Source organism: Gambusia affinis, linkage group LG23 (assembly GCF_019740435.1).
Source record: "Gambusia affinis linkage group LG23, SWU_Gaff_1.0, whole genome shotgun sequence".
In the NCBI taxonomy this organism is placed as follows: Eukaryota; Metazoa; Chordata; class Actinopteri; order Cyprinodontiformes; family Poeciliidae; genus Gambusia; species Gambusia affinis.
In genome coordinates, this window is record NC_057890.1 from 3,387,538 (window position 1) to 3,414,981 (window position 27,444).

General features: G+C 39.5%; 2 protein-coding genes across 2 annotated transcripts in view; one reads left to right on the forward strand and one right to left on the reverse strand.

Moving 5' to 3' along the window:
- Positions 1-1,813, forward strand: LOC122826273 (cytochrome c oxidase assembly factor 6 homolog). The gene is made up of 3 exons (XM_044107926.1): positions 1-212; positions 427-580; positions 1,334-1,813. Exons 2-3 carry the CDS (start codon positions 437-439, stop codon positions 1,430-1,432), a joined length of 243 nt encoding a protein of 80 aa, XP_043963861.1. The 5' UTR covers positions 1-212; positions 427-436; the 3' UTR covers positions 1,433-1,813.
- slc13a4 (solute carrier family 13 member 4) overlaps positions 1,811-27,444 on the reverse strand; it is a 27,456-nt gene continuing 1,822 nt past the window's right edge. The window contains exons 2-16 of the mRNA XM_044107922.1: positions 20,413-20,541; positions 15,287-15,423; positions 14,450-14,625; positions 13,803-13,866; positions 12,887-12,926; positions 12,603-12,689; positions 12,315-12,499; positions 10,026-10,145; positions 9,758-9,859; positions 8,589-8,690; positions 8,379-8,488; positions 8,041-8,162; positions 7,775-7,936; positions 5,803-5,940; positions 1,811-5,623 (exon numbers count right to left, since the gene is read on the reverse strand). Of these exons, the coding sequence (XP_043963857.1) occupies positions 5,486-5,623; positions 5,803-5,940; positions 7,775-7,936; positions 8,041-8,162; positions 8,379-8,488; positions 8,589-8,690; positions 9,758-9,859; positions 10,026-10,145; positions 12,315-12,499; positions 12,603-12,689; positions 12,887-12,926; positions 13,803-13,866; positions 14,450-14,625; positions 15,287-15,423; positions 20,413-20,541 (1,812 nt within the window). The 3' untranslated portion in view covers positions 1,811-5,485. The remainder of the gene's footprint in view (positions 5,624-5,802; positions 5,941-7,774; positions 7,937-8,040; positions 8,163-8,378; positions 8,489-8,588; positions 8,691-9,757; positions 9,860-10,025; positions 10,146-12,314; positions 12,500-12,602; positions 12,690-12,886; positions 12,927-13,802; positions 13,867-14,449; positions 14,626-15,286; positions 15,424-20,412; positions 20,542-27,444) is intronic.

A 27,444-nucleotide genomic window follows, 5' to 3' on the forward strand; every position in this document is an offset into this window, starting at 1 on the left:
CACGTAATTGCATGTATACGTCATTACCGCGCGACGAGGAAGTGCTGATGTCGCGCTTGTCCTTCACGTCTTCCATCCAGTTACAAAAGTGTACTATACGTTGTTTTTGAAGCAAAGCTGTGCTAATTGTCTTTTTAATGGAGTGACGAGGGGAAGAGAAGAAGTGGGTTGGAATCGCGGAGTCGTCTTTTTATTTTTTAGCTTTTTATTCGGTAAGTAACAGCGAAGTTAAATTGACAGCTGACAATTTACTCTATTACTTACTAATTAGTCAACGGTGTAAGGAATTTTTTTTTTTCAAAGTATATTTCAGCAGAAAGTAGTTTAAAAATACATTCGAATTATGAAAGGAAGCTGTTTTTCAACAATTTACCCACCAACCAGCAGCTGCCTGTGAAGCATAGATTCTTCTAATCTCTCCTGCAGGTGATCAGGAATGTCAGCTCCAAACTCAGCGCAGAGGAAGGCCTGCTGGGACGCCAGGGATCAACTCTGGCAATGTTTGGACGACAACAACGACAAGATGCAATCCTGTCAGCAGTTCCAGGGAGACTTCGAGACAAAATGTCCAGCTCAGTGGGTAAAGTACCTGCTCGTTTTTAATCATCTGTTGTGCTCGTTGAAGCAGAGATGCTCAAAAACTCAGGAAATATAAAGTTTCTTTAAAAATAAAACTAATCTGCACATCTGTTTCTCATTTTAAGTTAAGAGAGTTGTCAGATTAAGTCCACTTCTAGATTACTTCTTTTTTTTTGTTGCTTTTCTTTATTTTTGTTTTGGTCGCACCTGATTGTTTCGGATCATTATCTGTCTGCTCTTTCCAACACTTTCTCTAAATTCTGATCTTAAATCACTAATGTTTTGCTAAATTTAAACGCCAGTTTATTAAAACTTGGGTATAGGTTGCTGCTGTAACTGGCCCCGCCCCTTTAAGACAGCTGGGTCTCTCATTGGATGCAAGATTAGGTTCTTTTTAAAACATCCTGGCTTTAAATTTGAGACCCATCTGCCATGTTTTATGCAGCATTATGCTACATCAAGAATAAGCTGACTTGACAGCAGAAACTGTAAAACAAAGTATTAGGACTAGGCTAAGAAACAATTACAAGAATAAAGTCATGTTACGAGAATATAGTCAGTCTTATGAGAATAAAATTGTACTATGGGACTTTAATCTCATTATTTCGACTTTGTTTGTATACTAAGACTTTGTTGTACAATTTTCTTGTAATTAAAAAAAATTACTTTTACTCAACTGATCAAGATATAAAGCTTTGCAGAATTAGGGCTTTCGTTTCGTCTCTCTAATTTTTCCCCCGTCTCTTGCCGGCAGGTGAAATATTTCACCAAGAGGAGAGACTTCCTGAAGTACAAAGAGAAGATGCAGACAGAAGGCTTCACACCTGCTGGAGGCCCACAAGTAAACTCCTAACTCGTACCAAACAGGAACCCTGGAGACTGACTTTTAATCACATGAACTCCTGAGTGGAGTTTTCATCGTGAAAACGAAAACACCTCACATTTACCGTTATTTATGTGATAAGGTTTGAATCCTAAGAGTTGCACAACCTGGCAAGTTATTGGACATTGTTCCTTAGAATTACTTAAATAATGTCTTTTTTTTTTTTTTTTTTTACAAATTGGTCTTAATGGAAGATTTAGGTCAATGGAATCCAGCCAGAAGTGGCTGTGCAGTTTGTATGACCGGATCGACTCTTTCTGTCGCAGAGCATTCAAGATTCTAGATTATGACCACTCTGAAAAAACATCAGCATTTACTACCGTTTTGGAATAAATCAATCCAACAGGGTGATTTCGATGGCTTTTATTGTCGTACTTCTATATTGTGTTCCAACTCTAGCGTAATATGTGGATATGAATACCCTTTCAGGATAAAACAGCTGATTTGAGAATATTACAGGTCATTAGAAACGAGGAAAAAAAACAACAACAAAAAAAACACAATGCGTTTATATTACAAATCAGTGTGTATTTACAAAGGAGTGTGGCCTCCAGGTCAAAGGTCAATGAAACCATTGCTAGAAACAGGGTTCCTACATTCTGGAGTTTGATACAAGTTCTTGGTGTCAAATGTATTTGTCAATCTGTCCACCGGTTTGTAAGGCCGCCCCTCTGTCCGGTCAGTGGAACTGTCCAGTTGTCCTACTTTTCATACACCAATTAATCCATTCATCACTATGTCCAGCCATTCACCTGACCATCTGACCAGTCGTCCCGTAATCCAACAATTCCTCTTTCGGTCACTCGTCTCCCAATCTGGCCATTTATCCATCAATCATCCCTCCGCTCATGCTCCAGTCATTACCTCTGTCAGTCATTCTTTACATTTAGGAGTTTCCATAGCTTGATCTTTGGAAGTACCACAGTTTGAAATGAACCTGATCAAGAACTTCTTTGGAGAAGAAACTTTGACCCCGTAAATGTGTAGGAACCCTGTAGAAATCTACAAACCACAAAGAAAACTGTAGCTCTATTCAGACTTCTAAGGCCTCTGGCAGTACAAAACGGTCACAAATTACATCTCAATTTTGTATTTTCTGTGAAAATATAAAGCATTCCTTTTGCATTTCTGCTCAGTACAATGGGGCTGGGGGGGTTGGGTTTGCATAAACCTTTTCAACTTTGCCACCATAAGAGTTATTGTGATTTGATGAGTGGATTGAACTATTGCACAATACAGTCCCGTACTCAGTTTTCAGTCAACCAGAGCTTGAATGGACTCTGCTGCCTCACATAAATTCTCCTCTTGCACATAATCCAGTCATGTACTTCCTACATCTCAGGGGGGAAAAAAAACAGAGCTTATCCAAGTATTTCTCCCTGCGATCTTAAGGACATTGAGATCTGGCAACAAGAGACAAAAATACAAAATAAAGCTAAGTTTCAAGATCTTTTTTAGCAAAAAATAAAGGATCACTACTGGAAATACATTCTTGTCGTAAGCAGAGTAAACAATGTGCAAGATTTAAGGAAGTAAGCCGTGAATAGAGGTTTTCCAACATCACAGCAAGGCACCAATGAGCTTATAAGGTTTGAATCCAGGTTTAAAACAGGCAGCCAATGTTTTAGCATTACAGGCTTGATCCAGAAAAAAAACATTTCAAGATGTTTTGAATAAAACAGGCTGCAAAAAAAGAAAGGTATTTGGTGCAAAGCTCCAAATCAGCTTTAGAACCTTAGCAAAAAATGATTGGTCACATGATGGGAAGCCCTGGTTTGTGTGGCGAATTAGATTTTATCCACGCATACAAACAGAAGAAAAACATTTGGTTATATGTACAGTAGGTTGACTACACTCACTGGGAAAAACAGTCGAGGTCCAAGTCAAGCATTCAGAAGACATAATTTGCTCAGATTAGTGATGGTCAAAACAGGGGTCAGCTACCTTTACATTTCCGCCTTTAGTCCAGCTAAATAAAACTCAGAGCTGCAAGTGTAACATGACCTTTAGAAAAAAAGACACCTTATAAGTTTTGGAAAACATTATGTTTGATTCTATTGCAGATTTAATGCGGTGCTCGGGAGTTGCGCAGCAGATGTCACAGTCGACAGCGGGGAAGTGGGAGGTTTGTCCCATCAGACTGTCAATTCCCAAAACAAGACACTACACACACACAAAAAAAATTAAATTGTAAAGCCACATTCAGGCTTAGTCTGTCTCTTAAGACTGTGGGGACAACAGTTAATCTTTTTTGGTTTGTTTTAAGATAAAGAGAAAGAAGAAAATTAGCATTTCCAAAAAGAGAATTGACAAAAAAAAATATTATGGCTACTTGTAGTGTCATTCTCTTGTGAAAATTTAGTGTTGTGAAAAAACCGAAAACTATTAAAGCCTCATTTAAAACAATATAAATCTATATTTTAAAAAAAAAATTAAAAAGTTGGTTCTTTATTATTTTTACCCAAAGTATTAAGAGCCATTGTGGAACGTCCAAACAACCACTTTTGACTCCAGAGCCTCAGGTTACAGGGCCCTGAGTGCATAAGCGTCACAATCTGAGCGATGGTGCTACAGGCAGTTAACGAATCATTTGACAGTCAAAATGGTGAGTGAAGATCACTGGAGTAGGAATGAAATTAATGGAGTACAATTTCTTTAGGTTAAGTCCAATAATAACAGCTCCAGGTTTTTGGATTGTCCATCAAAAGCAGCATCTCCAACTCAGTAAATTTGGACATTTGGACTACAAAAGACCACCAAATGCTAAATATTTTATGTAGGTTGTTTTTTTTTTTGTTAAACTTCATACAGTTAGCATCACTCTTCTGAGTGTTTGCAATCATCGGTGTTTATTTAGTTTGTTAAACTTGTTGCTAGCTTCTCAGACATCTTTGCTAGCATTGCAGCTGCAGTTCTGCTAGTAGCCGGACTGTTTGAAGTTAAAAATCTCAATACAGCTAAGACAGACATTCCTGAAGATCTTCACAATGAAAGGCTGACAAATAATTAATTCCGAACTTTAAAAAAAAAAAAAAAAAAAAAGATTTTAACCTCATTAAAGACCTTACAGTACCTTCTCTAGTCGTAAAAGCACATGAATCAGGATGCTGGTGTGTTGTCAGTTCAGACTTAACTAGCCTGCATCATAAACTCATCAAGGTGAAAACTGTTGCTTTAGTTGCATCTGTACACCAGACACAGATGATGCGCTGTATTAACGTTAGCTTAGGCTAACAGTTGAACGATCTACCCCACTGCCTGCAGCACCATCAGCTTTTGCATACAAATTGTGTTTTCTTCTAGATGTACCAGAGTGTTAAAAGTCAAACTAATTACATACCAGCCACAGTGTTACACCAGCAATACTTCTGGGTTCTTCCTCTTTACCGTTTTAATCAGTGAGTGTATTGATACAGTACATCCATAGCCACAGTAGAAACCTCGCTTTAACCAGTTGACCAGTGCGCTACGCTACCATGCATAGGTAAAGCACAAAAGAGGTCTCTAACAAGTGGCTAGTTAGCTGAATTCTATTGCACCGTTTACTACAAGATTACAAAGAATATATTAAGACATTTCATTCATGGTGGATTTGTTAAAAAAAAAAAACAGACAAAAAAAAACCTCTCAGTTCTGTTATACATTTGAGATATCAATACGATATGAGCTCTTAATTTGCTTCAATTAGCTTTCTAATTTGCATTGCTTCATTGAAAGAAATTGTGCATTTATAGCCAAGAAGCTAAAGTTAATTTGTTGGAGTTCGGTTTTTTCCCCAGAGCGACCACAATATGGCCAACTTAAACTGAAGCTAATATTCTAGCTAAGCTAGCGTTCCGCCATTTTCTCTTGTCTTCTTTTCCGTAAGGCCGGTTCTCTCAGTCTCTTTCTGGGGAAGACGGTCCTTTTGTCTCTGTCATGTTTTCTGGGGTCTTTTGTCTTCGTCATTAAAACTCTTCTCTTTCTAATTTTACCCCCTGCCTCAACCCCTTTCTATTGGCTCGGGCCTCAGCCCGGCGCTGGTTATAATCCTCCGGTGACGTTTCTGGCCACCGCCCAGGCGGGGAACTCGGTTAGGTTGAAAAGCGGGACGCCCCAAGTGGTGATGGCTAACATAACCACTGCCACGCCGATCAGGTTCACTCCAAACCCTGCTTTCACCTGGAGGGGAAGATTAAAGAACATACATAAATTGACCTGAAAAGACTGGGAAAGAAGAAAAAAGAACAGGAACATTCAGTTCTAAAAGAAAACAAAACATTATTCTTTGATTTTAGACCAAACAAATCTAAAGCCTTTTGATGCTGCAGGTGCACAAAGAGTGTGTGTTAGAGACCTACCATGTCGCTGATCTTCACGTGGCCGTAACTGAAGACGATGGCGTTGGGGGGGTTCCCCACTGGAAGCATGACCCCAAATGACACGCACATGGTGGACGGGATCAGAGTGTGGAGGGGGTTGATGAGCAGGGTCTCCGACTGGACCGTGGGGTGAAGAAGGACAATACGGATACAGTGAGGGAACATTACAAGGGGGGAACGGGAGAGAGCGGCTGTTGGTTGGAGATCAAACGGAGGCAAGATGACGATAACAACACGATGATTGAAAAATGATTTAAGAATGGAGAAGGACAAAAAAATAAAAAATTCACAAGAGAGCAAGCTTTTGCATTTTAAGTTAATTTCACAGCAGCACTTATGAAAGTTCTACAAATTTCTGGTATTGTTTATTTAAATGCATGAAGGTTGAGTTTTACTGAACATTATCCAGTGCAACCAAGTGTGAAATCTGTAATAAGAAAACCTAACATTTCATCAGTTATGTTGTGTTTTCTGTATTATTTCTTTGGGGGGTATACCTAGGCTAGCTAGTTTGCTAGCTTAGCTGTGTCTCATTTGTGCATAAAGCTATCAGTCGAAGCATTGCTGTCTTTGACTACTATTACTCTGTACTAGACTAAGCTAGCTTGTTAGCTTAGCTGCATCTCCTTCGTGTATTAAGCCATCAGTCGAAGTATGGCTGCCTCTGACTAACAGTACTTTGTCCTTCCTGTTCAAAGTTCTCTTTACTCTGTGCTAGTGTGTTAGCGGTGTCTCTTCTGCAGATAAATCCATCAGTAGAGCTCCAAGTGCCGCTACCATTACTGCTTTTTCATAGAAAGTACTCCTGACCCAGCAGTTCTACGTTTAGCAGTGTTGCTCTTTCCTACATAAGGGTACTAATACTAATACTAATACTAATACATTAAGTATATGTGCCGTTTGATTTTCTTCCCCCCCAAAAAAACCAAACCACTCGGTGTGTCAATTACAAATCTCCACAGAACTAATCGAGTTTTCTAGTCAATATTCCACTAATGTTGAAAAAAAAAAAAGAATTTCAGAATTACTGTATTTTGCATTGAATAAAAAACAGATGCAGTAAAATCACACATGAATACATTTGTTCGTAATACATAATACTTTCTGTTGTCTGCTTCAAAAGTGTTTCGTTTTGTAAAATACACAGATTTCAATATGGTCTAAAAACCACCTCACCCTAGAGCCAAAACTTTGACTTTGTTTCTAACTGGTTCTTGAACTTCTTTATCTGAGCATTTAGCACTTTTTGAAGTTTTGGTCCTACTTCTTGGTATCAGACAAGTTCTATTAAACCGAGTTTGTGATTCTACAGAACAGGCAGTGATCAGATAATACATTTTTTCAGTGGTCTGAAGCGTTTGACTCTAACGTGACTAAACAAAAATAAAAGAAATCTGTAATGGGGCAAATATTTTTCACTGCTTTGTAAACTGTAACATCTACCTTATTCTAAGTTCCTGTTTTATTGAAAAACAAGCATTTTTTTCTATAATTGGCACATTTCCATTTATTTTCAAAATGTCAAATTGCACAATTATACTGCCAATAGAAACACAGCTAATGTTTAGCTGTGTCTCTTTCCCAGATGACAATGTTGACAGAGTTATCACCAATATTAACTTTGTTTACTCTCCGTCTTTCTACAGACGGTACTCCTAACATAGCAGTTCTACGTTTAGCCGTCTTTCATTTCATCATCGCCAAAAGTCAAGGACTCCAGTCCTCAGGGGCCTCAATGTCCTGCAACTTTTAGATGTGCCTCTCCTGCACCACCTTAATAGAATAATTAGGTCATTAAGGCTCTGGAGAACTGATCTACACAAGGAGGAGGTCATTAAGTCATTTCATTCCAGTGTTTTGTACCTGTGGCTCATCTAAAAACTGAGGAACAGTTTGACATCTGTGACTTACATTTTCAACGCATGCGAAGTGGAGGACCTGACAAACATACCAGAGCTGACAGGATGGGTAGGAAGACTGTAAGAGTTGCTGGGTTGGAGGCAAACTCTGTGACCGCCGACACCAGGAGGCAGGCCAGCAGGGTGACGGCCCAGGGCGGAAGGCCACTCATGGGCTCCAGCTGCCTGCCGATCCACACCGACAGGCCCGACACCTGCAGGTACGGTTTATTAATCCCACAAATACAAATCTGACCAACTGGGAAGAGTGTGTACATGTTGTTGTGTTGCCACGTCAGCAGAGATGGGCGTGTTTTACCTTGCAGCCAGCCGCCAGCGCGTATCCTCCTCCGACCAGGATCACGATCTCCCACGGCATCAGCCTCTGGAAATCTTTCCAAGTGATCATGGGGGCGAGAGGGTCGGGATCTGAACTGTCTCCTGAAGGCAAAAAAAAACAACAAAAAGAAAAACACAAGAAACAAACATAACATAAAGCTGATTACCTTGTGTTTTTGGTTTTTTTGGGAGACGTATTTGTGTAATTCCTTGCTGTATATTCTTTGGGAAATTCTCCGTAAGTTTTAAAACTATTAAAAATAAATAAATAATTAATTAATAAAAAAAAATTGCTTTCACTGTTCCAAGGGAACCGACCCAAGTTACTGCAGCAGGGTGAGGATGATGAGAAGGGACGCCTGGCTGGGATGAGGAAGAGCAGGAAGCCCAGGAGGACAGACACGGTTGCGTCGGTCCTGTAGCCCTTCCTGGAGACGAAGACAAACGAAAATCCATCGTATCACCGCAACGGCGCCGTATTGGATCATGACCACAGAGGAGTCGTTTGCGACGTCCGCAGCCGCTTACTTCTCAAAGAGCGACGTCCAGCCGGGCACGAAGCCAGGCTCTCTGGTGAACCACAGCAGAGTCATCAGGATGAAGAAAATCCCCGTCACCACCTCGGGGTAGCTGCAACGCAACCACAAAAAAAAACAACAAAAAAAAAGGCACGTCAGCAACTGCTGCACCAGTGGGCATCGCAGCTACGTCTGGGCGCCACCTCAGACCAGTTGGATGCAGCTGCAAAAGCTTTAACTCATCTGATTCTAAATTTGTCACAGTTACAACTAGAAAATTGACTAACGTTTCCATACATTTGGTTCGTATCAGGGACAATGTGTACAATCTGGAAAATGTGTGATTTGTGTCAAACCTATCAGGTTTCTCTCCACAAACAGGTTAAGTGACGCATCTGAGTTATCGATATTTTAAAGGTCACACCTGAAGCCAACTGCTTTCTCCTTTCCTGTCATTTTAAGTCGGCTAAAACAAGAAAGGTTTGGTGGGATTTAACTGCTGACAGCAGCTGCATTTCCATTAAAAATGTGTCCAAAACTTTGCCAATATTCCGCTAATGTAAAAAATAAAATCAAAATTTGATTTCACATTTGCAGTGTTTCCATTAAATTAAAATCACATGTGAACAAGCTTGTTCACGTGAGAAGTCATTAAAAAACAAGCTGCTCCGTGACCCTCCAGCTACTTCCTGTCTTCTTCTTTTTTGTGGTTTTTGCCAGCGGCAACATCCTGTTGTTGGTCATGTGACTCGTGTGATGTGGGGAAAAAAAGTGCTTCCATTGCAGTTTTGCAAAATAATAAAAAAAAACTCATCCTTTTTAATGAAAAAAAAAAAACAAACAAGTTTTTTGTTGTTTTTAAAAAAATAATTGCCGTGTTTCTATTAAGTGAATTTATTTAATTCAAACTGTCAAATTACACGATTATGTGGTCAATGGAAACACAGCTAGTGAGAAACAAATATATTTCTATTCGGTAAATCAACCGAAAATCCAGCTGGAGGATCTGCAGCAAGACTTGAAAATTGAGTTTTAAAAATAAAAACAATTGACTTTAAACATTTCTGAGCTACTTTGTGTCGATGCGTCACTTAAGAAAAAAGATCCCAGTAAAGACACAGAAGCCACAGCAGCTTTCCCAGCCTGAACTCTGATTCAAACACGAGGCTCCCCAGTCACCTGATGGGGCCCAGCTTGGCGTACTCCTCCTGGATCCGTTGCTCGGACATCATTTCTCTCCTGGTTTTGCGTTTCTTACTCAGCGAACACGTCTCTCTGAAGCTGAGCACAGAGACGGCAGCGGCCTGAGTTACACACCAACGGATTACCGTAATGATAAGATGTGAGCGTGAGCAACACTAATAATCACACACCTGGACGTGTGTGAGACTGTGAGCAGAAACAAAAGAAAAGAAAAGAAAAGAAAGAAAGAAAGACGTGCGCTCACTTGCAGCCGAGGAAGAGGAAGTGCAGCCAGAGCCAGGTGAGGACCAGCATGATGATGGCTATGGGGAAGCTGAAGATGAACCAGGTGCCGAAGTTGATCACCTTCGCCTCCGGATAGCGACTGGAAAAGGGAAAAAATCCAGACAGAGAGACGGGGAGGGAACTTGTAGCGTTTTAAAAGGACAGATGAGAACAAGCAGGTGTGTCGCATTTCAGCTGATATGAATGAAAAACAACAATCCCAACGCCGAGCCGTTTCCAAACAGCGCCACGGCCTCACGCCTGCGCTGAATGACGGCTTCAGTTGGAGTCGTGTGAGAGTCACTGAAAACCCGCAGACGCCACCGGATTTATGTCACTGAAACCAAAACTTCAGTTGGATTCAAACAAATTTGGTTCTGTCAAGTGGCTGTGAGCAGCAGCTATGCTACCTGCAGTTAATAATGTTTGCAGCGTCTTCAATACAGTCAAGGACAAAAGTGGTCTTCAAATAGGGCCGGGACTAATTTGATTCATTAATTAGTAGATTTTATGTGCTAGAAATTCTAGCATAAATTATTTTTATGTTTTTTGCACACAAAAGTGGAACCGTTGGTCAAGGTTTTCCCAATAGCTTCGGCATTGGAGAGCTGAAAATAAAGGTGGATCTTATTTTTCCAGTGAATCAAGACAAGAGATATCCTCACAGTCCGAACCTTTGGAAGACAAACAGTGTCCAAATATGACTAACTCAATAAAGTTTTGGTTTAGGCCTTTCTGCAACCACCTTATTTTATTTTGGTTTGTGGTCACAGAAAACAGGACTTGCATAGTTTTGAGAGCAACTGCACTCTCTACGCATCCATCACGAGTCTTGTTTTTAGCAAAGAGTTAAGTTTCTCAAAAGATTCCCGTTCCCGGAAATATACTCTTAGGATTACCTCTGCCACACACACACACACACACACACACAAACCCAACTGTGCGAAGAATAAAAAGCATGACCTTTGCCCACTGAGCTGTGACATGAAGGAGGCCATTCTGTGGGGCTTAAAAACACTGGCTGGAGAAAATCGGCTCTATTAGGACTGTACAGGCTGATTAGTTTGATTTAAGACCCTTCACTGCCCCCGGGATCTTTTTTCACACCGAGCGTTAAATCACAGCAACGTGGTTGCCAAAACTAGCCGTACATGTGTTCGAAACCAGAGGGAAAAGATGGCGGCTCTGGTCATTATGAGCTGTCGTTACTGTAATAGCTTCTATATTTGTTTGGCTTCCATGTCGTTTGAAATATCAGGGAATTTTGAATGAAAATCTGTTGGCATCAGAATTAAAAAAAAAAAAAGAAGAAGAAGAAGAAAAAAGTATCGTTTTGCTCTCTCAACAGACTGAATTAGAAAAAAAGCAAAACTTCTACCCAAAAAAATGTCTTAGAATTCATATTTAAAGTAGTTTAAAATAAATAAATACTGATTTTAAAAATGCGCAACTTCAGAGAAATTTTAAGTTTTACAAAGTTCTCCATTACATCCCTGTCACACTACTGTCGACAACACAACAATTACTTCACTCTCCATTTCATTCAGCTACTCATTATCTTTATATTGAATTGCATTGGTTTTTGTTTTTTTCTTTTATTTCCAGCTGTTTATTTGATCCTGTAATATTTAAAAAGTAACTAACGAGGCTATGAAGTTGAGGAAAGTAATGCATGACACAGCAGAATACCGTGAATCCCAGAGTTCGGCACTTGCTGCTCCACAAAATTCAGCTTCATTATTTTATGTTGAAAAATAATCCCAGATAACAGGGGTGTTTTTCTCACAAAACAACAGGACCGCCCTCCAGAAAAACAACACAGGCAGCTACTAAGCTGTACTAAAACGGTAATACTGTCTATTTGTTGTACATTTAGAATAAAGGTTTTCTAAATCTCATAGTGTATTTTAAATGTGCTCAGTTCAATGTAGAATCATCAAATTCACCGGTTTACAGAATTACAATTTTGAACCACACATGTTAAAATCAAAAATTTTTATTTTTTTTTTAAAAAGAAAAATCAAAACCTGCTTTAGGGCTAACGTGACAAACATTAAGCTAAGTAGAGCTTTTAAGGTTAAGAGTAAAAATTCCCCACACCTGTTACCAGTTAAATTGCTCGTATGGAAGAAAATTTATGCTCATTCTCAGGGGGTTTCTCCACAGAAAGCTCAATTGTTGATTTCTGAAACCGCCACTTGCTGGCAGACAGTGGTCTAAGGTTCTTTTAGCCTCTGAATGTGAAGCTGTGAACAGAACATGGACCTACGTGTTGAACTGCTCGGCGAAGATGAGGTTGGTGGACGTCCCGGTGATGGTGATCAGTCCTCCGATGGTCGCTGCGTAGGTGATGCTGAGCGACAGGCATTTGCAGATCATGTGGTCCCTCTTCGTTGGGTACTGGGAGTCTCTTCTGGCTTTCACTCGCTTCACGTTTGGGATCTCTATGGCAACCTAAAGAGGAGCCACAGGAACGCTGTGACTGAATTCAATACTATAGCTTGCGGGGAGCCGCCGAGAGAGAGGGAGTTTAAAGCGACGGCGTTTTGTCCCCGACCTGCGGTAGGTGTCCATTGGTCTGTCGAACGAAAGTCTTGTTCAAGACGGGCTGGAGACCGAAACCGTTCAGCTCACCCGCCTGACCCTAAGGGGCAAAAGGAGGAAGACAGATTTGATCAATTTATGTTTGTTATTATTTGCACCTTTTTATCCATTGACCATTTTATCTTACCCACGTTTTGTCAAATTACAACCACAAACTTTTTGGAACACAAAGGTCATTGGGAGGTGAAAGGAAAAAGGATGCATAGGTGGTTTGTAAATTGTTGATAAATATTTTACCTCAGTGAAGGAACAGAGATCCTGCTTGGAACGTTCATTCCTTGAAAGGAGAAAAAAATAATTACATTTTTTATCTTAATCAGATTCACAAACAAAATGCAAAGATGAAATGATCCAACGAAAAAAAAGTCTGTCACATTTACTACATACTTAAATTCTGCCAGAATAGTTTTATGATGAAAACAATAAAAGTTTGGAAAACACACAAAATATGAATGAACGAACAAAAATTTGATTTACTTTTTTTTTAATGCTCACATTTGAAAATGGATTAAGTTTCAACGTATTAAACATGAGAAGTTTAATACATGGGGGGGCGGACTTGAATGCATGAATGAGATGAGAGCAAACTAATATTGATTAAAGTCAATTTTGCCATTAAAGATGTAATCAGTGACTAATAACATTTCAGAATAGGAATCAAAATATGCAGGAAGCCGATATATAATGTAATATAATAGTATTCTGCCTACAAAAGGAAAGAAAATTGACTTCTTTAGAGATAACATGTCTTGTAAAAGAGATTTTGTAAAAGTAACAGGAATTATTTGTTAAAGTAATTGTGAAATATATTTGGCATGATTGTCAAACACACAGCAGAATATGGCTAAACTATGTTTTTAAACAGCAATATAAAAAGATTAGAAAAAATTAATTATGATGGAAAATTTGGCTGTAAAAACAAAATGGGACTACAGACACTACCCTGTGGTACACCTCCAATAATTTTAATAGGAAAAAATATCCAAATTGTATAGTACCCACCACACAATATTAATTTTTACTACAACTGAACCTAAATAAAGACTTGAAGAAATTCAAATGTATTTACATGAAGATGATGAAAGTGAAAGAAGAAAGGTGATTAATTAGACAGTAAAAGAGTAACATGTAAAACAAGACTCTACACACATACTGTTCATTTTGATAGAGCAGCTCTAGCTGGTTCTTGTCCAGGTTCTCCTCTTTGGTTGAAACAGCTGCAATATGACAGAAAAAATTATCAAAAGGTTCTCTGCATTATGTTTACCTCCACACAGCCTAAACAAACAAACAAACAAAAGAAACTATTTGTCTGTAACCAGGGTTATTTTCATTCAAAAATGCATTTTCAATTAAGGATTTCATCAATTGGTATCAATTGGGGTGAAGTTGTTTTAGAAAATGGTTCCCCCCCGCCAAAAAACCTTACTCCAAGAAGTGTAAAATCAGAAAACCATAGAAACTATCTGTCCAGTTCGCTTCCTGCTTTTGGTCTCAGGTCCACTTGGCATTCATGTATGTATTTGAACCATAATACCGTTTACTTTCACCGAACTGAGACCTGTGATTGTAAGCAGACTAGAGTTAATGTTTTTGATCTGCATCAGAGTTCAACTGTGCGTTCCCACCTCGGCAAACGAACCAAACCTTCTAGAAAACTGAGCTAGAGTTTGACTAAAGCAGACTAAACGGGGGTCTTTTTTTTTTTTTTTTTTGAAAAGCGATTCTAGTATTCACTTAGGGGTAAAACTTTTTCACTGCGCTACACGCAGTTATACGGAAACAATAGCTTGGACCCACCGCTGTCCTCCTCTGGAGCGTCGCCGGTCTCCGAGTCGTCGTGGGAGTCGGCCAGGCCGGTGCAGATGAGCTGCTGCAGGACGGCCTCGGCTATGGGCATCACCATGGCGGTGGTGGACGTGTTGCTGAGCCACATTGACAGGAAGACCGTGCAGCACATGAAGCCCAGCACCAACCTGAGGCGCAAGGTAAAATCATGTCCTGTTTAGTTTTTTTATTATTTAGATAAACATATGGGACTTCCCCAACTGTTTTACTTATAGGTGCAGTATTATGTGTTTTCCTGCCACATTGTGGCATTTTATAGGACAATCAAACAACCATCTTCCTACCTTCAGTTATTACATGACTATACATGACTTAAATGCAATTTCATTCTGTAATTTAACGGCTTGAAATTAGGCCTCTGTCTCTTTAAAAACTCCTGCCCTTTTTGAAGCTCCGCCTTCATGAAGTCATCACAACATGGCTCCTCTATTAACCCTTTAACAACATTTTTACCAGTGTTTCACTGAGAAGTAGTTCATATAATGAGCTCAGCGGAGGTGAAGTTCTACCAAGTGTTTGCTAATTGCTACTGGCTAGTCTGAAGGAGCTAAGTGGGAGAGGGTTGCTCTGTGAGACGGAAGCTAGGAAGCTTGGAAATGGCAGCTCAGAGGAGGAGCATTGTCTTGAAGGCGGAGCTAGGTCACAGCTGAATGAGAAATCTTTTAATCTCCCAGGCCAAACACTTCAGTTATATTTGTGATGAAGGAATAACTTAATAACATGATATAAAGGTAACAAAATGTAACATAATACTGCCAATTTAAAAAAAATCTGAGGTGTATTACTGACATGCCAGGTTTTGCCCCTGCGATCATCACCATGCGCAGCGCGATGCGTTTGTGCAGGTTCCATTTCTCTATGGAGGCGGCCAGGCAGATGACTCCCATCAGCAGCAGGGTGGTGTCCTTACAGTACTCTGCCGCTACCTGAACACACACAAACATAACAAATGGTCATGTTCATTCCCAAAGCAGACGCTACTGAAACTGAATTATGGTCCCTCCCTTGTTGTGGTCGTCGGTTACAATTTAATGTTGTTCTTGTTAATCTGCTCCACTTCCCACCCACTGTGTTCATGGCACACGGTGCTGTGTAGGCGCACATCGCCTAACCTCTCCCCTAATAAAACCAGATGGATTTTCTACAGTCGCGCTGCTTCAAATCACAGACTTTTTATGTTTGCTCTGTTCACTACAAGCGGTACCAATAGCACCGATATTCAGAGGGGATATGTAAATATATATATATATATATATATAACTGCAAGCCACTTGTACAAGTATCCATCAAATGTGGCATATACCAAGGAGATGCGCTGTCCCCGCTACTGTTCTGCATAGGCCTGAACCCCCTCAGCCAAATCATCAACAAGACTGGCTACGGATACCGACTCAAGAATGGAGCCAACATCAGCCACCTCCTCTACATGGATGACATCAAGCTGTATGCCAAGAGCGAGCGAGACATAGACTCACTGATCCACACCACCAGGATATACAGCACGGACATTGGGATGTCATTCGGACTAGAGAAGTGTGGTCGGATGGTTACAAAGAGAGGGAAGGTCATCCCAGAAGGGATCTCACTCCCAGAAGGAACAATAGCAGACATAGAGGAAGGTTACAAATACCTGGGAATATCACAAGCAAATGGCAACCTTGATGAGATCACAAGAAAAAGAGCCACAACCAAATACCTCCAACGAATAAGACAAGTCCTGAGAAGCCAGCTCAATGGCAAGAACAAGATCCGTGCAATAAACAGCTATGCCCTACCAGTAATCAGGTACCCTGCAGGAATAATTAGCTGGCCAAAGGAGGAGATACAGGCCACAGATGTTAAGACCCGAAACTACTAACAATGCACGGAGGGTTCCACCCCAAATCCAGCACACTGAGACTATACACGAACCGCAAAGAAGGAGGCAGAGGACTAGTGAGTGTGAGAACCACTATCCAAGACGAGACATCCAAGATCCATAGATACATCAGGGACAAAGCCTCAACAGACAATGTGCTCAGTGAATGTCTCAAACAATGGGGAACAGAACCTGAGGTGCGGAGGAACCATCATGGGAGGACAAGCTCCTGCATGGGATGTACCACCGCAAATAACCAAGTGGCTGACATCAGAAAGTCCTACCAATGGCTGGAAAAAGCTGGACTGAAGGACAGCACGGAGGCCCTCATCATGGCCGCCCAGGAACAGGCCCTAAACACCAGAGCAATTGAGGCCCAGATCTACCACACCAGACAAGACCCAAGGTGTAGGTTGTGCAAGGAGGCCCCTGAGACAGTCCAACACATAACAGCAGGATGCAAGATACTGGCAGGGAAAGAATACATGGAACGACACAAGTGGCAGGCATAGTGTACAGAAACATCTGTGCAGAATATGGACTGGAACCCCAAGATCAAAGTGGAAACATATATATATATATATATATATATATATATACAGACAAAATGGTGAGGGCGAACCAACCAGACATAGTCGTGGTGGATAAACAACAGAGGAAAGTTGTAAATGGTGGATGTGGCAATACCAAGTGACTGCAACATCAGGAAAAAGGAGCATGAGAAACTAGAGAAATACCAGGGCCTAAGGGAGGAACTGGAGAGGGCCTGGAAGGTGAAGACCACAGTGGTGCCTGTGGTCATCGGGACCCTCGGGGCAGTCACCCCCAAACTGGAACAGTGGCTACAACAGATCCCAGGAACAACATCAGACATCTCAGTCCAGAAAAGTGCAGTCCTAGGCACAGCCAAGGTCCTGCGCAGAACCCTCAAGCTCCCAGGCCTCTGGTAGAGGACCCGAGCTAAGAGGAAGAAGAATCACCACCAGTGGGTGAGAAGAAATTTTTTTTTTATATATATATATATATATATATATATATATATATATATATTATTTTTTTTTAAACTAAACTAAAAGAACAAGGTACACCCCCTCTGAAGTGGAGGTATTTGTTGTGAGGTGCATAAAAAAAGCACTTATAGGGCAAGTACTGTAAGAAAACTTAGCTGAGCATCGAAGCTAGCTAGCTAGGTAGCTAGTTGCCGCCACGCTAACTGGTTGTTTCACAGTTTTTCAACAAATTTGGATCCATTCTACTTTAAAATCTAAAACAAACTAATCCAAACTGAACTGAACAGAGGAATTTAATGTGACTAAAACTCCTGCGGCCAAAGTATTTACCTCAGCCAAAGAGTTACTGTTAACGGTGAGGAGACAAAAAGACCAACTGCTCTTGATTAGCCATCTTAAAACGGTGTTTGAGGAGGAACATTTATGGTTTTAAAATGTATGACTAAACATCTTAAACTGGTTTATGTCTCTAATAAGTTGAAATAAAGATAAAAAGCTAATGTTTTGCTTTCACAATGGTGATTTTTATCCTATGAAAGTTGGAGGTGAGACAACGCTCTGCTAAGAACACCATTAAAAATACTAACATGAAGTGGTTTCTAAATGAGAAAAGGACAAAAAGGAAAAAAAAGAAATTCAATGCAAAAACAACAACAACAAAAAAAATCCATATATGAATATGATTCGCTAACTCACTACTGAGGCCAGATCAAGAGCAGAATGAGTCTTGTACTGGCAGAGAGGATCTGGCAAGTATACGTATTTATTTTACTAATCTGGCACAATTTCAATAAAATTCAAATTCAAAAATACTGTATTCATTTCAGAGGGGAATTAAAATGTTATTGTAAGAAGGATTTCCTGCAGCACACAGTATTACAGCGATTTAGAAGAAGCCTCTGACTTAAAACACTTTTGTTGTTTAAATCTTCTTAAAAAAAAAAATTCATCCAGATGTTCCACAGTCGTCCCAAAACAGACATAACTTTGTTTTTAAGCATCTTTAAATCCTTTGTTCTGATATTGCTGCCACAACAGACTTAAAGAACATATACAGCCTCTTGCTAGAAGGAATTTAACAGGCTTTCTGATGGGATAAGACTTACTATTTGTGTTAAATTTAATTTAAATTGGAAAATTACCTCAGAGATAAGCTGAAATATATATATATATATATATATATATATATATAAACCTAACAATTGTAAAGGATTTCCAAAAAGGGACAAAATGAACTAAATTAAATAAATACATAATTAATTAAATGTACCATAAAATGAAAAAAAAGTTGAATTAAATTCACAGGCTTCCTTAAAATATTTACACAATTTATTTGAGAATTTACTAAATATATCCACCAGTTTTACAATGAATCGTTCTACTTTATCTGCCATGTAGTCTGGATGATGGCCATAGCCCCTCCCCCTCCCACAGCCCCGCCTCTCGATGTTAATGAGCGAGTTTGACAGATGGTGACCTCATGTTGATGCAGCAAGAATATGAACTATAAAACAATTAACTACATATTTAATTACTTATATGCATTTTAACAATTTAATAACGTAAAAATATCGTCTAATTACACATCTATTTATTTCATTGCATATTGAATTATGATTTAATGGTATTTTGGATCCATTTTGTCCCTTCGTACTGATTTGCCAAGCTATATGTGTTAGCTTAATATTGACTTGGCTGCCAAATGGCAAAACAGAGAACCTGCCCAATTTTGAATCAACATCAAACTAATAGGACTTGTGTACACTGAAAAGGTGAAGCATGAATTCAATTGAAACAGAACAACAGAATTGCAAAAGGTCAGAGAGGATTATAACAAATTCTCTCCATGTTCTCGCTGTACTTTTATTACGGTTCTCTAAACCGTAGAAACCTCCGACAGCGAGTTCAATGTTTCACTGATGCTACTCCCATCAGCTGCAGCTAACAGCAGGTAAAGTTTTACTCTTAACTTGTGGAGCTCAAACTTAGAGGACGATAATAGACTTGAAATGTTGCATAAATCTCTGCTGGCATATTTTTAGAAAATACTTGAAAGAGATTACAGTGTTGCAGTGCAGCGGCAGATTCTTTACCGCTTGGAGAGAGGCAGCCTTATGTACGGCTAACGAGGAGCGTGACGAGCAAAAGAACGTTGGCATGAGAACAACTAACATGATCACTTTTCACCATTTGTCCAGTGTTGATGTAATTAAGGTTAGTCAGTTAGTTAATTAGTTAGTTAGAATGATGGAATCTAAGTCACTCAGATAAATATGCAAAAGAAAATTCTATCAGTGCATAAAAGTGCACTGAATTGTTGGAACATAGAAAAACCTTTCACCAAAATTCTTTCTGATCTGGTTTCATTAAGAACAGTGGAAAAACCAAACAGCTGCACATTCATATCAAATCAATTAATTTCTTAATTCTGTGGTACCTCTCTTCCGTCTAAGAGTCTTAACTCTCTTCCTAGTGTCCTACCTTCCCTCCTATTCTTCTTACATGCTTCCTAGAGTTCGTCTTCCCTTCCTAAAGTCACTCCTTTCCTTCTAGTGTATTTCCTTCCTTCCTAAATTCTTTTCCTCCTAGATTTCTTCCTAAAGTGATTCAGTCCATCCAAGTGTGCTTCCTTCATTTCTAGTGACATGGGTCGTATTCTTTCTTCCTTCCTTGTCTCCTCCCTTTCTTCCTGAAGTCCCTTCTTCCATCCTAGTGTCAGTTTCCTTCCTTTCTTCCCCCCGTCATTCCTGCCTGCGGTTTTACTGGCCCGCCCACAATAGAAATATCTGCCATAAACTCGTTGTGTGAACTTATGTATTTTGTTTTAAGCTGAATGTTAAGAACTGAGAGCTTTGGAAGACTGAGGGTTGACATTTTCTTTTCCACAACAGCCTGAGAGAAAAGAAGCTCCAGCGGGTTTTGTGTGTGTGTGTGTGTGTGTGTGTGTGTGTGTGTGTGTGTGTGTGTGTGTGTGCGTGTGTGTGTGTGTGTGTGCGTGCGTGCGTGTGTGTGTGTGTGAGAGGGGTGGGGGGGTCCATCAGCCTCACCTCGCTTGACTTGAGAACACCAAAGAGAGGATAGAGGAATGCCGGGACCAGGGCAGCGGCCCCCAGGGGGACGGCCTCCGACACCCAGTAGACTGCTGTCACCATCAACACATACGCACAGCACGCTTCCTGTAAACCAGAAAACAATCCTTTAGATCCACGCACAACGTAGAAACAGCAGTTATTGTAATGTTTAGCAATATGAAGAGTGGAGAAATCAAGAGTTTCTCATCCAAGCTGTAGATTATTTTAAATTATTATTTCATTCTAATATTACAGATGCAGGCTTCTCATAGGCTAGCACTTGGTTGAAACATTAGCATGGATGTTAGCAGGCTCTACAGCTCTAAATACTGACTCCAAGCCTCATGTTTTTTATGTAAGAGAAACGTTGAGTGTAATATCTTGATGTGGGTCAGTTAATCTTAAATTAATAAACTCAGGGGAGGTTCATTGACTCCCCTGAGCATGGGGCATGTCCAGACCCGCTTGAATCTTACACATTCTCTAAGCACTGACTCCGAAGAAAATCACAGCATAAATCACCTGTTAGGAACAAGACAACTTTTGAAATGTTCAGTTCAGAAATCTGAGATACAGGTGTAAGATTACGCTAATGCTCGACATGTTAGATGAGGATCAAAAAAAGATATTTCCAAGTGTCCGTCTCTGTATCATACAGAAGCATGGCAGTAGACTCATTATGGTCTGGGTTCGCTTTGGGATACACCAATCGGAAAGGATTATCTGCTGCTGTTTCTTGATCATCTCCTAGCTTCAATTCCTTTCCTTTCCAACACTACAGGTCTTTAATACATACAGCCTTGGAATGCTAAGGGCAAACCTCACTAAGAGGTTTTCTACAACCAAGTACCTACAGAGAGTAAATGGTAACTGGCCTGTACTCGCATAGTGCTTCATCAAGTCTAGAGGACCCCAAAGCACAACACTGTACAGTCATTCACACAGTCACGCTGATGGTGGTGAGCTACTGGACAGTAGTCATAGCTGCCCTGGGGCAGTGTGGCACTGAGACAGGTAGCCAAAACCCATCAAAGACGTTAATCACGAGACCCTGGCAGCACAACAGCCAGGTCAAGCAAGAAGAATTGAGTCACTGACATCAAGACAATAAAGCCTCCAATGCCTGTAGGGTTTGACCCTACGTCTAGCAGAAAATATTAGTTACAGAGAGTCACTGGAGCCCAAACTGGGAGAATGGCATCAGCAGAACCCAGAAGTGACCTCTGAGGTCTCCGACCAGAAGGCTACAGTCCAACGATACTGCGCAGAAAGTTCCAGGCCTCTGTTAGAGGAGCTTAAGTGTAACAAAGAGAATGCATAGCAGCTCCCTTCAGTCACAGACGGATTCACAGACGGTACTAACATTGTTTCACAACCATGTTCCCTGAGGAACACCATCCTGCAAGGTCTGTCTATGCTTCACTATTTAGGCTGTTCTGGTGCTACATAGACAACTTCTATAAACACCTAACTGAAAAAGGTAAATGGACTAAAGAAAATATATATAAATTTTTTTTTTTAAAAACAACCTCAAAGCAAAACATAAAACTGTGATTCTGACATATAAAGACAAACGTACTGTAAATTACGCCAAGCTATAGATTAAAGGACTTTCTTTCCTTCCCTTCATGCTTGCTTAGAAGGGTCAGCTTATTTAGATTTTTTGAAAAATCTTTTGTAAATTGCCTTTCTGCATGGTTATATAATTAGAATCAGATTGGATTGGCTGTGAATGATTGTCTGCTTGCATGGCCGGACTGGATTGATGCATTTACAGATAGGATTTGGATACAATTTTGGTGTAAAGAAACTCGTTTCTGTTACTCTAATAAAGAATATCTATTACTTGTTTGGTTTCATCAGGGGCCATAATGTGCAATATTATCAACTGAACCAAACAGAACTGAGAAAATCAGTCAATGGTAACAGGAAGTAAGAGAGCATCTTCAGTTTGGACAAACCTGTTGGATTCTTGTTGAGAAACAAAAAAATAAAAAAAAATAAAACTAGGAGTCTAGACAATGTATAACAAGGTAAGCATCACCCTTATAAAAAAATATAAATAAAACTTTCATATGGATCTATTTTCTTCCAAGTTTCTCACAGTTTCACACATTTATACTGTAAACGTTCCAGTTTCTTCCATACTTGAATTTGCAAAGTTCCCAGGACACATTTCTGAAAAGGTCAGGTCAGGCTTTGGATATGCAACCTGGGAAGTAGACAAAAAAAAAAAAAAAAAAGGAAAGACACAAGGAAGGAGAAAAAAACAAACGAAATGAAGGAAGGATAAAAGAAAGGAATGGAAAGACAAAAGGAAACAAGTATATTAGGATAATGGAGGGAGAGACAGGAAGAAAGACCACAAGGTGAAAAAATGGCAAATGGAAGAAATGAAAAGGAAGAAATAAAAACATTTAGAAAGACAAAAAAAGTGGAAAGAAATTAAAGGACAAAAAAATGAAGGACATAAGGATTGAGACCGATGCCGTTGTTTATTACTCATTCTGCTGCACGTTGGCACGCAAGACGTGACCAACAACTTCCGGTTTAGTATTTTCAAAATAAAAGCTCCTCCAGACTCAATCCATAGAACGGACATATTTAATTATTTCTTGCATGGCAGGGTACCAATTGGTCCGCGGCCCAATGGTTGGGGACCACTGAACTAAAGGACAAAAGGAAGGAGGAAAGACTTATGGAAAGTAGACAAGGAAGGAACATAACTCTTCCAACTTTCTCGGAGCCGGGCGGCGCGGTGACACAGTGTGCTTCCGCAGGCGGCATTAGCTTAGCATTAACCGTCACCACCGTCAAGGATTAGGATAATGTGAGCTTGTTCTGAGATTTCAAGGAGCTTTTCAACAACCACCCATTATCAGAGAGTTCTGTTCTTTTTAAGTAATCGTGAAAAGTGTTAAAAACATCTGGTAAGCCTGATTAGCAGTTAAAAATGGCTGTAATCTGACGTTAATGTTTGGGAAATTAGCCAAAATCAGGCGGAGGTTTCTTTCTCTTCGCTTCATTCATTTATACGCCAAATAAAAAAAAAATACAAAAACATCGTTACAGTTTACAACATTTTTAATTTCTAAAAAAACCATCTGAAACAAATCCATACTTATTCACATCCCTTCACATTTCTTCATACTGACGCACTTAAATGCATTTTATCAGGATTTTAGGTTCTAGAGTGCTATGTGGTTATAAACTGGAAGGAAAATGGAACATGGTTTTAAGGAACAAACAGCTAAAAAGTGTCATAAACTTGTTTCCAACCCTAAAAAACAACTTTTTTTTTTTTTTTTTACACTGTAGTTTATTTTAAGGTATTACAATAAAGGGGCTAAACACAAACAAACGCCACACTTTTCAGATTTTAATTGCTAAAAATGTATGTTAGTCCTCTTCACAAAAATCAACCAGGACCGCAAATGTGATCAACCTAAGAAATATTCTGACAAAATGTTTATCGATCCATTTCCGAACCATCTGCAGAGTTCAGGAATCTAAAATCTCTCCTGTAGAGTTTTAACCTTAAAAGAGCTCAGATGACCTCTGGGCATTAGAAAAAAGAAGAAAAAAAAGCTGAAAACAAAACAAGGAGACTGGAGCTCAGAAGCGTCCTCCCACGCAAATGTGCAACTAAACTGTAAATCACTTCTGATTTACACTTTGTTTTTGGCAGTGTTCCTCTCTTGACACGTGAATCACAAAGAAATGTTTGAAGAGGAAAGGAAGATGCCAGAAAAAAAAAAAAACACGTAGAAAATGGAAACAGACACAGGAGGTTGATTAGCAGTTACTGACAATTGATTATTGGCCCTGATTACTGACCTATGATCTTCTATTATCTCTTAGTGGATCTGCTTCAGTGTCACAAGTTGGAAGCTGGAGCTCTTTGCTTCCTGACATCTCAGTATAAAGTCTGATTATAGCAAATGTTAGATACAGGTCGACGAATAAAAAGTCGCTTTCAGCTTAAATGTAATTTCATTGAAAACCTAAGAAATTCTTAGTCCTACAAAGACAAAGATAAATGCATCAATACAATTTTCCTTAAAGCAAACTTTTCAGACAGGACATGATTTGTCAGAAAGTAAGATGCTCTCTTACTTCCTGTTACCAGGCATAAAGTAGCTATAAATGGTAACAAAAACAGTTTTTTGAAGAATGCATTGGAATGCAACCTATCACCTTTTGAAAAGGGTGGAAGGTGTTCTCCAAAAACTACATCAAACCAAACTATTCCCATCTGAACATCCCATTGATTATCTCATCAGCCGACAGTCATCCAGTCGACTGATGAGGAAATGGGAACAGAGGAAAAGACACATTGGTTTAAAGACCTGTGAGTGATGAAATCAGTGATACACTGTTTCAGTCTTTGTGCAAAACCAGATAAGAAGATGCCTGACAAAAGATAATAGGCAAGCTCACATTGAAAGGCCAATACAAACACTTAAGATATCACTCAGTCTGGACTTTTGAGATAAAAAGTAGTGGAGGTTATACTACATCAGGGGAGCTTCCTTTGTTTAATGAAACAATGGAGCCATCCAGTCTGATATTTTCACATTTTTAGTCCTAGAGTTGAGAAAGCACAGAGAGGCCAGACATGTCAATAAAAAAGCAAAGTAGACAATCCACACAAATGATTTCCTGGTGTTACACCAAACTGAAGATCCTAATTTAGGGAATCAATTCTTGATTTAAAAAAATCAAGAATTCTTAATTTAAAAAAAAAAATGTATACATCTTTTCCTCCTTTTTAAGAGAATTTGCCATTATGAAATCTGTAGGACATTTTTTTTGCAGTACTATTAAACTTGATTTATGCTTCGAGGTTGTTTTTTTGGCTAGGCTATTATTTAAAAGAGTAAGTGGCAGAATGGTAGAAAAAAACAGGAATGATTTATAAAAACTGTGATGATACCTCAACGGCTAACGCTACAAATGCTGAAGTTGCAGTTTTTAAAATGGACTGAATTTGTTTTGTTTCGCCTTACAACCCGAAATACTTAGATCATACTCAAATGGGTTTATTCTACAGTGAAAACAGAAAAGTAAAACAACAATTCAAAATCTATAACATCTCATTTTTATGTTTCACAAAGAAGGAAATGTTAGCGATGCCGTGTTGGCATTTGGACCAGTCAGGTTGTACAAACCCACGATTTGCAACATTTAGAGTAGGAAAGCCTGCACTGCATTATTTTACACCAATAACAAAGCCTTTAAAAAGGTTTGTGATTTACAAAACCTATTTGTGAAAACAAAAAAAATATAAAAATAATAAATTGGACTTTGTTCTACAAAGAATACTGCTAAAAGTCTCGTCTCGAGTCATTTTCTCAACACCAATAATGTTTATCATCCTCTTCTTTGAGAAATATACATCATCCCTATCTTTATTTAACTTTAAATACAGGATTACATTAAAATTAAGCAAAGCCACAACTAATTTCTAACATCTGATGACACAAAAATTGAGCATCAAGTGCTTGTTCTTTGATTCTGTGTCTCTTTGACCTGCCCTGTCTGTACCCTACAGATGTTCTGTTCTTCTGCAGCTGGACACAGTACCACTCCAAACACACACCCACACACACACGCACACACACACACACACAAAAGAAGGATCGTTCTGAACCGCTGTCGCATTCCTGACGCAGTCTGAGGTCCCCGCTGTTGTAACGAAGCCACATGGGGGCCAAAATCCATCATGGAGGTGGGTTGATTATGTAACTTAATTGCCCGGATTGTTTTTTCCTCTCTCTTTGTCATGAAGTTGGGTTTTTTTCAACTTTGTGCTTTATTGGCCACATCCTGCGGCCGTCACTCGAGCCAAGCATCCAACACCACTGACGTAACAACCTGGATGTTGGCTAATAAAGTTCGACAACCAGGACACCTGCTGTGTAGTAGATCCCTTAAACTGTAAAAAGCCTTAATGTGGACTCATCTACTCTCACACTAGCAGAATCTCACTGTAAAAAATAAATAAATAACAGTACATTCATCTAACGGGGGGAGAAAAAATTTATGTTGAGAAGAAACTGTTTTTAACTTTAGCAGTCCCTTTAAAAAAAAAAATAAAAATAAAAATTTAAAAATCGATAAACCATATTTTCAAATGTTTCTTTACTCTCTCATTAAATCAGAGCTACTATACTCCTCAAAATGGGAAAGACTCTAAACATGCAACACCAGCAGGCAGCTGTGTAAAACACGGCCGACATGGAACACGAACAGTCCAGGGTTTCCCTCGGTGTTTTCCAGGCCTGGCGGGCCACCAGGCTTCACTTGCTCCCCGCTAGGCTAAAAGTCCTTTCTTTATTTAAAACAGGGTTTTTCATACTCAAGCGACGGCAAAGACGGAGTAAGCTAGGTTTATAGTTTGATACTTTGGACCACACCTGCCTGTTTTCCTCACACGCCTTTATTTCCAAATTATTATACCTGCTCGTTAACCTCTGAATTTTTGTAAATTTTGGCATTTCCCCCTGTTTTTTTGTTTTTGTTTTTTTTTTTTACAGAGATCTTTACATGTAATTTTTATGACAGAGTTCTAACATTTTAAACCAAAAAGCCAGAAAATATTTGGGGGGCATGAGCCGTCCGGACAAGGAGAGAAGACAAAACAATTGAAAACATAGTCGTTGTCGCCATGGCAACATTCTCTTTTTAATCTAGATAAGTTTGTCTTGACTTCATTTTAGATCATCTGTGCAGCACAATAAGTAAAATACATTTTATATAGAGAACATAAGGTCATATTTCATATAAAATGCAGTAACTATGCCAACTTAATGCAGCTGTTGGGGTTTTTTTTTTAATGCGACCACATCTGGATCTGCATAACTGGCGGAACTACAGCATGAAAGCCAAAACAGATCAACCCTCCAACCGAATGTGCATCATGAGCTCCACAAACTGTGATAATTGTTTATGCATTTTCAGATTGTTTGCAGTTCGCCTTCTCGTTTCCCGCTTTTCAATGAATTC